The sequence below is a fragment of the Dendrobium catenatum genome, unplaced genomic scaffold (assembly GCF_001605985.2).
Source record: "Dendrobium catenatum unplaced genomic scaffold, ASM160598v2 fragScaff_scaffold_1574, whole genome shotgun sequence".
Classification (NCBI taxonomy): domain Eukaryota; kingdom Viridiplantae; phylum Streptophyta; class Magnoliopsida; order Asparagales; family Orchidaceae; genus Dendrobium; species Dendrobium catenatum.
The window spans coordinates 1,136,912-1,149,496 of record NW_021320036.1 but is presented as its reverse complement, the minus strand read 5'-3'; the positions used below and the strand labels follow the sequence as shown (position 1 = coordinate 1,149,496).

The 12,585-nt window shown below is 36.4% G+C and overlaps 1 protein-coding gene across 1 annotated transcript in view; it reads left to right on the top strand.

Annotated features, from left to right (window-relative positions):
- The window catches only part of LOC110108174, a 77,916-nt gene that overhangs the window by 36,790 nt on the left and 28,541 nt on the right, over positions 1-12,585 (top strand). The window contains exons 5-7 of the mRNA XM_020838695.2: positions 1,413-1,547; positions 1,674-1,767; positions 1,876-1,992. Coding sequence (XP_020694354.1) covers positions 1,413-1,547; positions 1,674-1,767; positions 1,876-1,992 — 346 coding nt within the window. The remainder of the gene's footprint in view (positions 1-1,412; positions 1,548-1,673; positions 1,768-1,875; positions 1,993-12,585) is intronic.

The following is a 12,585-nucleotide window of genomic DNA, read 5'->3' as shown; positions in this document are numbered from 1 at the left end:
AAACCAAATTAAGAAGTCTTAATTAGCCTCATTAAATCCTATTTCAAATTATTTCCTAAATCAAGTCTAGATTTAGGAAATAATTCAAAATCCCCTTCATAACCGAAATTTCCCTTGCCTTGCTCTACTAATTGATTCCCTAATCTAAGGAAGTTTAATTTCAGGAATTAAATTCCATTGAATTCCCTGTGTCATACGGCTATCCTACTCTAGCCGAATCTCCCAAATTCCCCAATGCATTCAATTAATTTTAAATCAAATCATTGATTTAGGAAATCAATTCCCTTCTTTCCCGTTTCTCTCACCCGCCCCCCTATCTCTCCCCAATCCTCCTTTTTTTTTTCTCTCTTCAATACCTCTTTTGACTCACGGCTAAACTCTCCACCTAAATTCCCTACTTACCACACTTGGAAAATTTGAAATTGTTTCAGTTTTCCTGGACAGCAAACTTGCAATCCCGTCACCTCTCCCTGTTAATTCCTCTCAGTTTTTTTTCAGCTTATTTCTTTGGAAAGATTTCTAAAGTCCTTCACTGCTGCTGGCCGAGACCTTCAAAGGCTTTCTTGGTTGGAGAAGAGCGCTCCTTCTCCTCTACTGCTGGCTGAAATTCTCCAAAGACCTCACCTTGGGTTTCCAGCAACCTGAAGCTTGCCAGTTGCTGTTTTACCCATAGCAAATTGCTGTCCAACAATTCCTGCTGTATCCTGTGTGCTGTCCACAGATTCCTGCAGCCACCAACTGCTGTCCTGCACCCCGGGAGGTCTGAAATTGCTGTTCAAAAGCCTCCAGCAGCCTTATAACAGCTGCCCTGAGATTGCTGTCCAGAACTTTCTAAGAGTCAAAAGTTGCTGTTTAGACCCCTTGATTTTCTCTTCAAGACATTTAGGATCCAAGCCTCCTACCCGTTCTACATCAAAATCTTAGACTCATTTATCATTTAAGAAAAATTTCAAAATGGTACTTAAACTATTTATGGTGATCCGCTTTAGTTCCAAATTATCTTATGTCTTAAATTAAGTCTCTTGAGTTCTCAAATCTGATTCAAAATAATCCAATATTAGGACAATTTTGAATCGTACTTGAGTAGTCAAGGGATTAAATTGAGCACATTAGATAGCCATGATTAAGATATAAATAGTCTATGGATTATTTTGACCTTTTTTCATTTTATCATATTGTCTTTCCTTTTGTTAGTAGAGTTCAATTTAGTGCAACATATTCATTTGCTATGTGTTTGAGTTGACTGCATCTTCATATTGTCTTATAGCATATGAAATCTTGTTCTTAGTCATCCATCATTCCTGTGATCTGCAACATGTTAACAAATATATTTTTTAATGCATTTCATTTAAGTGTGTTATTAGAATATCTCATAAAAATTATTTAACAAAATGGTAAAATTGGTATTGTAGGGTTGGTTTAAAAAGAAATTGTCAACAGTTACAGCTTCAAAAGACGGTGACAGTGTTTCCCTTGAAAGTGCTGTCTTTCTTCTCAAGTGTTTGAAGATTCTGGAGAATGCAACTTTTCTAAGTAAAAACAATCAGGTTTAGAAATTATGAAATACTTCTTTTTCTTGTCCCCTCTCTAAATCTGTATGTACACATTTCTGTTCGATAGTTTTTTTTTAATTCTTCGTGGTTTAGTGATCAATTGTCACATTCTTGTAACAGAACTACTTGCTAAGTATGAAGGAAAAATCAGAATTTGGAGGAACGCACTTGTCTTTTGTTGGTATTATTATAAGTTGCATCAAGTATTTATCAGGTTCGATAAATGCGTATGACTATGTTGCTTTGGTAGTGTATTTACATATTCATGCTCTATATTTAACCTACTGTTTTACTTATCCTAATGATGTTGAGTTTTCTTTAGGCCTTTCTCTTCTTCAGAATACTTCTAGTATCTCCAGCGACGATAAGTTAACTTGCTTTCCCAATGGTATTAGGGCCTTCTCTTCTTCCGAAGTTTGCTCAAAGGGGAAGAATACAGGTAAATGGTTAGTACTTTTTGTTGTATTTGAGATCTTGTTGTCTATTAGAATTCACAAAATGTAGTAGGTCAACTATGAGCCTATGACAGAAGAGTTGTTATATGACACTCATATTGTTTTAATGCCAACTTATTAAATTTAGTTTCTAAGCAGTTTATCAGGTGTATTTTCCGCAAGGGATTGATTGTATTTCTCAATTCCTAAAGAATCGACAATCAATCTGTCTTAGTTGCACTAGTTTTCTCAAATGGTGAAATAATAAAAAAAATTTACATTAGTATGGAGCTATTATTCTGTACGGACACCGAAAAGGAGAATCGTTCGGTTAAGCGCTGGATACCCAGCGGTACCGAGGGGTACTAAGTGCGGGTACCGAGCTGGGTACCCAACAATGGGGTGATGTGGCACATTTTTATTGGTCCCCGGACGTCCTCCGGACTCCGCACAGAATAATAAATCCATTACTATGAGGCTCGTCTATTTTTTCTTGGGGTTAATTACATGCTGGCACCCCAGGTCTAAGGATCGCTTTACGTTGGTCCACATATTTTAAAACCCATTTGAATCCTAGAACCTTTTTAGTACATAAGTTGGTGGTCCATAAGATAAATTGTGGTCTTCGTAGATGTTGATGCGGGCAAAAATCCGGGGGATGGGGTGATGAGGACATCGAAGATCAACGGCTACGATCGTGTCTATTTATCTTGATGTATTTGATTTGTTATTTGTACTTTTCCCTTTCTACCCTCACTTGAAGGCTTTGCCTTATGTTTGCCCTATGGGCAATAGTGTCTTTTATTTTCCTTCATGTATTTGGCTATTTAAGCCTTCCCCTTCCTCTTGGAAAGGATGATGATTATTGAAAATGAAATTCTTCTCTTTGTGTTTTCTTTGTGAGTTTATATTTTATTGATCTCTTGGTGAGTTCAATTCTCCTAGATCTCTGTGTGAGTTCTATGGAAAGCCCAAGGTCCCTCTCTCCATGCCGCCGGCCTCACCTTGAATGGAGCCCCATTCAAGCCACCAATTAATGCATTGATTACAATTTAATTTGAAATCAAATTTCAAATTGATTTCCCCCCAAAACCTCTCAAATTCTGAATTTAAAATCAGGATTATCATTTTTTTCCCCTCCCTCTCTCTTGAAACCGCCGGCCACACCTTAATGGGCTTCAATTGATTGGCCATGACTTCTCTAGGAAAGAGTTTAACTCATTCCTTGCTGCTGGCCGAAATTTCCAAAGCCCCTCTCCCTAATTTTCTTCCACTAAATCTTCTCCAAACTCAATCCAACGTGGAGCCCTCTTCTTCCTAAGCTGCAGCCTGAAATTCAGCCGATTGCCTTGCTCCCTCAGCCCTTGTAAGACCCATAATTGCTGTTTTGGGAGATGGAATTGCTGCCCACAAATCCTGGTTGCTGCCCAACGGTATCCGGAAGAATTCCAGCGAGGGAAACTTAAATTCCTGCCTACTAAAACCTTCCAACTGCTGGACGCTCTTCTACAACTTGCTGTCGACTGATTCTACAAATCTCCTAGCACCATAGCTTCATCCGGAAGGGTCCAAATGATGTCCAGAATCTGTCCAAATTAGAAACTGCTGCTGTCTTGAAGATCCACACCTTGTCGTGGCTAATCGGTCGTGCGAAGAAGCTCATGGTGGCTGTCCTAGTCGTCCCCAACACTCAAATCATCATGCAGGAGTGCGTATCTCTCTTGTCTTTGGGTAAACTCAACATCCGATTCGCTATCTTCATAGTTTCATCCTTGAATGTGAATTTATTATCTTCATGAAGATCATATTAATGCGTCTCCGCTAAAGCATAGTAATTAGATGAGTTGTGTGAGGGATCTTTCATAGACTAATCTTATTGTTAGTATTGGAATCTATTGTTGGAACTATCCATGTATGCTATGTTAGATTAAGCTGGCTATCTTTTGAACTTAATTCTATGCATGTGAGATAACTTAAGCTAGGTACCACTTTAATATTTAACTTATCGTTCAATTCCGCATAAGATCCTGCTTATTATTGCCTCTACATCTACACGTGCAAACTTCTTTAATCAAATCACTTTCGCATGGATTGTTTTACATCATGGGGGGAACCCGAGGACCTCAGCTCACAAAGAGTAGACCCGAAGAAAAGAAAGGGGACTCCTACGTAATAAGACGAACAAACTCTTACATTTCAAATCTAAAACAGACTTAGAAATAAAAAAAAAACTTACAACACAGATTAAAATGAAACGACTTACAAACTTGAATCTAATAGTAAGACACCTTAAACTTGCTTCACTTAGAGACGAAGGATACAGATGGGGTGGTCACTTGCGGAGAGACGAAAGAGGTTAGAAGCCAAGAAGAAGGGTGGAAAGAGCTCGCAAGATTTCCAAAGGAGGTGGAAGAAGAAGGTGGACAAAGCTCGCAAGCTTCTCCAAGAAAATTCGCAGATTTCTTTTCAAAAATTCATATATCACTTTTTTAAAACATTGCATAACCTCTCATATTTATAGGTATGAAAGGGGGAATACAAACAGACACAATATTTAATTCCCATAGGAATCCAAACAACACAAGCCATGGAAAAGCCCCCTTGCTTTTCACGGAAAAACAGCCCAGCTAGGGAACCGAGGAAACAGCCACGGGAACCCAAGAGGCCGCACGGAACCGAGGCGCCAAAATCCACAGGAAGGCCCCCAGTTCGGAAAACCTGCAGCCACAGTGAGAATCAAGGAGCCATGCACAAAAAACAGCAGCCAACCATTGAAGCCAAGGAGCCACGGCATGGGAGAACAAACTTCCTTGTGATTCCAAAAACCATTTTGGAATCCCAAGGGACAACTTAAATTAAGACATAAAAAACTATAATAAAATTACATTAACTAAAAGATAACTATGAACTAAAACTTAGCTAATAATGAGCTAACCCTTAGTTCAATAAATGAACTAAAGACAAGCTCATAAATGAGCTAAATTCCAGCTCAAATTTCATTGAGCTTGTAAGCTTAAGGGAAGTCAAATCCAACTTATTTTGGATTTGAGTTGACCCCACCTTTGCCTACATCAGATGTCCTTTCCATTAATGATGTTAACTTTTGTTTTAAATTCAGTCATAATACTATGAATTTTTTTCTCTAAAGTTGCTTTGTTAAGGTTCAATCAACCCCCTGAGCCACATGCGATACCCTTCAATGTCATCCTTGGTGAATAATACCTCATTTCCAGTTATTGATAGATTTTTGGTTCTATTCAATTAGGAAGTTACAAGAAGAAGATATGATTTGATGTTTCATTGATGGGTGTGGCATATATTTTTTTCGGCAGGCTTGATTATTTTATCAAAATGTGATTTGTTATGGAAAACTAAAATATTTATGCTTTCAAGTATAAGGGTTTACCATTAAACTTGTTTTCTCTAAAACATTTAAAGCTCACCAAAGCAGATCATTAAGACAAAGTATGAAAGGCAACATAAGGGAGAATATGTTACAAATCTTGACTTAATATCAATTTGTAAAAGGCCAAGAACATGGAGTAATCATGCTTTTATTCATAAGATTGGCCATTAGTGAGATTGATAAATAGTTAATACTTGTTGATGCTGTTAATTTCATGGGGGATTTTTAGGATTTGATATTAGAACTCCTTGATGCGTTACCCATAATGTGTGACATCAAGCATACATTTGATCTTGTTTTGATTTGCAATGGTCAAATCTTTCTCATTATTTCATGAACTCAAAATAGCACACTAAGTTGAAACGACAAGTTAATTGACTTCTATCAAAAGGAGTTATATGCTAAAATTTAAATATTTTTGTTGTACCTTTTTTGCTGACTCTTAATAAAGATGGCTCATGAAGAATGTGTGTCGATTGTAGATTTTTTAACAAAATTATGGTTAAGTTTAGGTTCTCAATTTAATGATTGGATGTATGCTAGATCTAATTTTGAGATCCTTATTATTCTTCAAGATTGATTATAGCTTGAGGGTATTATTACATCCCTGGGGATGAGTGGAAGATAGTTTTTAAGGTATCTGATGAACTACATGGCAACCAATGATGTTAACTGGTTTTAACAATGCGTCAATTACTTTTATAAGGACATGGTGGACCGGTCCCTTCTGGACCAGCCAGATTCTACGTGAGGAAGAACAGGCTTCCTCTTGAATGAGCCTTGAAGTGAGGTGGAATAGGCTTCCGCTTGAATGAATCCAGCCCCTTTGTTATGGAGGGGGGGATTTTAATGAGAAGGGGCCGGCTATGAGGGAAATTCAAAAGGGAGAGAGTTGTTTTGGGATTTGCTATGTATTTATATGCCTTAAGTAGGTTGTTTACCTTAGGGTTCAACTTTTATGCTTGATTTTTGTTGAATTTATAATTATTTAGGTTGAGATGGCTCTAGCCAACAGCTAGGGATTTGGGAGAGCCGGATCTTCCTTTTCCTCTCCAATTGAAGATACTATTGTATCTTGTGTTTCTTTCCTTTTTCTTTAAATAAAAAAGTGTTCTTCCTATTTTTCTTGTTGTCGTTTACTCGTACTTCCTTATGACAGTTTCTTGTGTGAGAGTTAAATAAGCAGGATTAGCTGGTCATGCAGGTTGCGATAAGATTATTTTCTTTGGGTAGAAAAGATTTTATTGGCCTTTGATTAGAAAAGATGTTGCTAATGTAGGAAGCCAATGTCAGACTTGTTAAATAAAGGAAGTTGTGAAGCAATCTCATCCGTCTATATAATCTACATGTAGATGGTAGGCATGCATTTGTATGCATCTTAGTCATAATGTAAAATGGAATGAAGATCAAGCCAAAACATGAAGGAAAGAGGTAAATGAAGAATAATGAACATGACAAATATTTTTTTTCATAAGAACTATAACAAGAAACTACAAATATAATTTCTAAGCATATTCACCGAAGTAGCTGGGTAGGAGAAAGCCACCAATTTTCAGCTTTCGTTTTCATACAAGTGATACTATTGTTTGATTTCAACATTCAAGCATATTCTGTACTATAAATTGCCCATCTATTTGTATGTTTACATGTTCATAAAGGAATTAAATGCCTAAAATATTTGGATGGAGAAGATATGGCTGGCTACAAGTTTTAGAGTTTGAATTTGATTTTTTTCCTTCTCTAATTCAAGCAAAAAACCCATATTTCGGCTGTAGTTCAAGTGCAGGAGAATTAATACATATCCCACCTTGCTTGGATATCCCATGCAAGTTTAGAAGCTTCTAATACGATTTGAAAGTGAAAACAATACAATAAACAAGAAGAAGTGCAAGAACATAAATATTGGGGCTGATTTTTTGTTAATACTTCAATAATAATGAAAGATACAAGTGATCTACTATTGGAGAGATAGATCGACCTAATCAACCTAGACATCGTTAGGAAGCCTTCAAGAAGAAAAGTACAGCAAACAAACAAAACACACATAACTTCCATAAAAAAATAACTAGCCTTAAATAAGCTCTTCCTATTTTCTTTCCAAATAGCTTTACTGCCTTAATTAATTCCCTCTCTTATTTTGAATTCAAATTGGAGTTAAAACAATAATTAATACTTTTATTACCTTAATTAATTTCCCTCTCCTATTTAAGTTCAAAATTAGAATTCTTTCCTTCAATTCTAATTAAAAATTCCCTAAATAACCTCCCCTTAATTCCTCAATTTTAATTAAAACTTTCCTAAATAACTTCCCATTAATTCCTCCTTTTATAATGATCTATAGCTTTATTGGGCCCCACAAGAGGGGGTTGAAATCCCCCCTTGGTTATGGTGAGAGTTCTACCCAGCCCAAGGGTTGATTCGGCCCTAGCTAGTTGGTTGGGTTGGACCAGACTCTCTGCTCCCCTTCTCCCACTGTATCAATACTCCCCCCAAAGATGTACCTTGTCTTCAAGGTGGAAGGATGGGACGTTGGTCATAGCTTTCTTCAGCTGTTCTGACCAGTGGCCATGCTATCATCTCCTGGAATCAAGCTAGGGCATTTTCCTCCCGACATAGCCCTGTAGTCGTAAGCTTCACCTCATCATTCAACCCATTCACCTTGAAATACATCTCCTAATATACCCACCCATAGGCATCATCCCCTTCAAATATTGGCATCCTCAACTTCCTCACCCCAGGATCACCATCACCCTAATAGCTTCTTCCTCCTCCAGTGTAGAAGTTGTCATGATCCCTCCATGGTTCCTATGTGTATCGAGGGTGGACTCTCACCTTTCTTCCATCCGTTCTTGCATGACCCAATCCTATGGTTCAGCTCGACCCCCTTCATCTTCGATCGCCCACTCCCCTTGCCTAAAATGCCTCCCATAATGGTTGGTCTACCCATCACCTCCATCACACAATTCCCTCTTTGTTGCCCTCTCTTTCAGAAACCTTGATCCACCCTTTATCAGAGCCCTAGGAGGAGGCTCTTGATGGACGATACTCTCCTCGCCGAACCCCTTTCGTCTGATCTCCTTTCCTTTAGGTTCGACCAAGTGAATCCTGGTCAAATCTTGGTTAGGGTTAGCAATTGGAACCGTCAATAAGGTTTTAGATCGCATCTTCATGAGCTTTCTCATCGTCTCCTCAAGAAATTCCTTTCTCTTTGGTTCAACCCTAGGAATCATTAGTAAAGCTTTCGACTGCATCTCAATTATTTTCTTCATCATATCTTCCAAGTTTTAAAGCGGTTCTCTATGGATGATAGCCTTCCTTCCATGTATGAAAGTCTTCCTTTGATGGTTGAGAACTTCTCCACCAACCAAAATTTGATTTGCTCCACTTTGCCTTCCAACACATTCACCTTCTTTGCCGCCATAGGTCCGAAAAAAGTTCTATGATACCGATTTGACACGCTTTGGAGACAAAAACAGCAAGCACACAATGGAAAAATTGTAGAAATATGAATATAGAAAGCTGATTTTTTATTATAACTTCAATAAAAAAGAAACATACACGTGATCTACAATTCGAGAGGTAGATTGGCTCTCCCAAACAACCTAGATGCCGCTAGGAAGCCCTCACAAAAAGAAAATTACATCAACTCTTAAATCAAATTCTACATACAAAACATAACATAACATAAATCCTACTACTTATAACAAATATTAAACAACAAATACAAATACAAAAAAAAAAAAACTCCCAAAACATCCCCCAAATTTGCCTTCTTCAATTAGGAAATATCTAATTAATCTTCTCCAAATCTACTTTCTTCAATTAGGAAACATCTATTAAGCCCCTCCAAATTTGCCCTCTTTAATTAGGAAACATCTTCTAATTAATCCCCTCTAAATCAGCCTTCTTTCTTTATAAATTTCTCTCCTATTTGAATTCAAATAGGAGTTCTTTCCCTGATTCATTCCCTCCTAACATAATGAATTATTGTTTTGCTGGGACCCATAAGGGGGGCCGAAATCTCCCTAGATTTGGTTCTAGGTTCCGCCCCCTTCACTGCCTGTTGGGCAGGCCGGTCCATCCTGCAGTCGTAACAACTTCTTGATTGTTTGGTTACATAATTGATTGATTGGTTGATTCCTCGTATATAGTGGAAATAATCTTTTTTATTGGATTATTGTTTTTAAGATTTTGACTACCCATATGTGTAGGGAGTGTGTTTTATGTGGATGTCTTTATGGAGCTTAAAAGTTTCCTTGATCTTCCACTTTTAAGGGGAGATGTTATTACCATTTTTATTTCCAAATTTTTATGATGATGCCTACTTTTCATAAATGGAGAATGATGAAGATATATTTATTTCTTTTCAAATTGTCACGTTGATGATGCTATCAATCTTGTTGTATCATTATGTTGGTGGATGTTGGTCACAACTAATTGTGATGATGTTGTTGATGATGGTATGTAGGAACTTTCCATAAATAGACAAGTTGCCTATTTGATTTCTACACTAATTCCCCTTCTTGTGCTTAACGCATTTTGATGGATTTGATGTTTGTATTAACTATGGCTGCTCATGGCTATGATTTCATATTATTGGTAGTTGGTAGTTTTTTTTAAATGAATTATTTCATCTTCTGTTTTAATACTGTTGATGCCTCTTATGTGGTCAAGTTATTATTTAAGGAAATTATTTACCTATATGGTTTTTCTATTTTTGTTGTATCTGATAAGGACACAACTTTTGTCAGTTATAGAAAATCCACTAGGAGTTTTTTGAGACAGCTAATGTTTTTATCTACATTCTATCCATAAACAAATGGATAATCAAATTTGTAAATAATGCTAAGAAATTTACGCTATTGTCTTATTGGCAATAGCATAAGAAACTAGGATTTATTATTTATGTCAGCACTACTACTGGAAAATCACCCATTGAATGGTGAATAGGTGGTTACAATCTTGGTAAATTTTAAAAAAAAAGTTTCACAACCTTGAAGCTTATAAATCTCATACGATTACCCATGCATGGATATTTTGATTTTCATACCTTATTTATTGAGCATGTGCATAATTTGCATTCTGATTTTAGAAAAAAAAATTTGCAAAATAAAAACTAAGAAACGACAGAAGATATTCATATGAAATCACAAGAATTAATGAATGTGGTTACATGTTAGTTTCGTATTTTGCTTGCACGCTTACCCGTTACATATTTAATAAATTACATGCCCGAACCTCAAGGTCCTACAAATCTTAGAGAATTTGGACAACATGCATATATTATTGATTCGCATGTTAACAATGAACAATAATCTAACCTCCAATGTTAAGGATTTAATATTATTTAGAGCTATTTTTGTACATAAAAAATTTCAACAAGTATCTCTACAAGTGTAATTTGCTAACAATACTAGTTCTAGTCCTTCCACCTGGCCTAGTGATTAATGTTGAGTAGATTCATTTAGATGAGATTATATTGGGTTCTTCAGGTGGGTAGCATTACTTTGTTTGGAGTGGTCTTTCCCTCTTCCTTTCTGTGTCATTGTACAACAAAAACAACAACATCAAGCCTTTGTCCCACTACGTGGGGTCGGCTACATGAATCCTTTTTCACCATTGTGTCTGGTTAAAAGTCAAATTCTCATTTAAATCTAATAAAGAAAGATCATTTCTAATATTTTCTGTGTCATTGTATGCATTCAAATAATCTAATTCTATTTTCTACATAAAAGTGCTACCCTAATTCTCTCTATTACATTTAATTGCTCTCCACCTTTACTACTTTGCAAGGAGTCTATCCTTTTTTTAGCAGTTTATCGCAGATACCTTATGCTAATGCTTTCAAATTTCATTATTGCCTAACACTGGATCCATATTTATTCTTGTTTCCATTCTGTAAGTTTACCAATAAATTCGCATCATATTCCTTAATCACATACCTTTTATGCATTTCTCTATTAAAAAATATTATTTCAAGCCATTCAGGCCCATATAAACCTGCAATAGAACATGATCTCATGATAAACAGTACGCGAGACTATACAATAGGATTCAAAACTTCAACTTATTTATTTATTTTTTTGGAAGAATGGGAACAAATTCACTAGTAAACGTATTGATGTATCAAAGGATATTTTTTTGAACGTGTAAATGTATTAGTGATCACTCGTGTTAACAAATCAAAGAAAGCTAAGAGAGTATTCATGTAAAATTGCTGCTGGAATGGTTGCTTCTCGAAGCCATGATGGAACGTAATCGTAGATGGAGAGCATTGGTGGAGAACTTGTAACTTGAGTGGACGGAGGCTTTTGTAAGTGAGTCCTTGTTGTGGAAGCGAGATAATTTCATTCATATTTATTTTGATGGTTATTCAAGTGATTGAATGGAAGTTTTGGATTGCCTGGTGCAGTGGTTGGAGTAGGGGGAATGGGAGAGATGCAAAGGGAAGGACTGCTAGGGTAAAGAGGATTAGTTGCTTGGCCCAGGGACAGAGAGGTGAGGCCATGTATCTCTTAACTAAAACTATATAGTAAAGGGTTTACCTAGTCTAATAACTTCAACATGGGACAATCCCATCTATTTGATGCCTGTATCCTGTATGTTTCTTCATATGTCCTGAATATATTGTGTATTGTATTTCCATGTTTAGCATTTCCAATAGAATTTAGACACACTCTACAATATTAGTACTTTTTATGTGCTGTATGTTTTTTTTTTAATGTTTGGAAAGTATTTGTGCATCATAGATGTAGAAAGCATGTTTCTCCTATCTGCGAGCAGCCAATTTGGCCTATAAACTTCAGCTTTATTGTAATGTTGTTGTCCTTGCTTTTGAGGAATTTCTTAGTTGGTGTTGGAGAATTTTTGTATCCTCAAACGGATTGCATATTTTATCATCGAGTACGACATAAGAACATGACATATTACCCCGAAGGGTAAAAATATCATTTCCTTATGGACTCAATAATAAAATTTACAATTTGAAACAGAGATTCCTCCACTCAATGTTTAGTTGAGTGGAGTTTATTTATTTATAGGGTACAGACATCTCATAGGGGCAAGCCCCTATGGTTAATTACATCCCAAGTTTGATTTGGGAAAACTTTTGATTAAACTAGTGATTTTGTTTGTTTTGAGAGTCATTCACATGTTGGCTAAAGTTAATCTTTATTTTAAAATCCATGAAAGT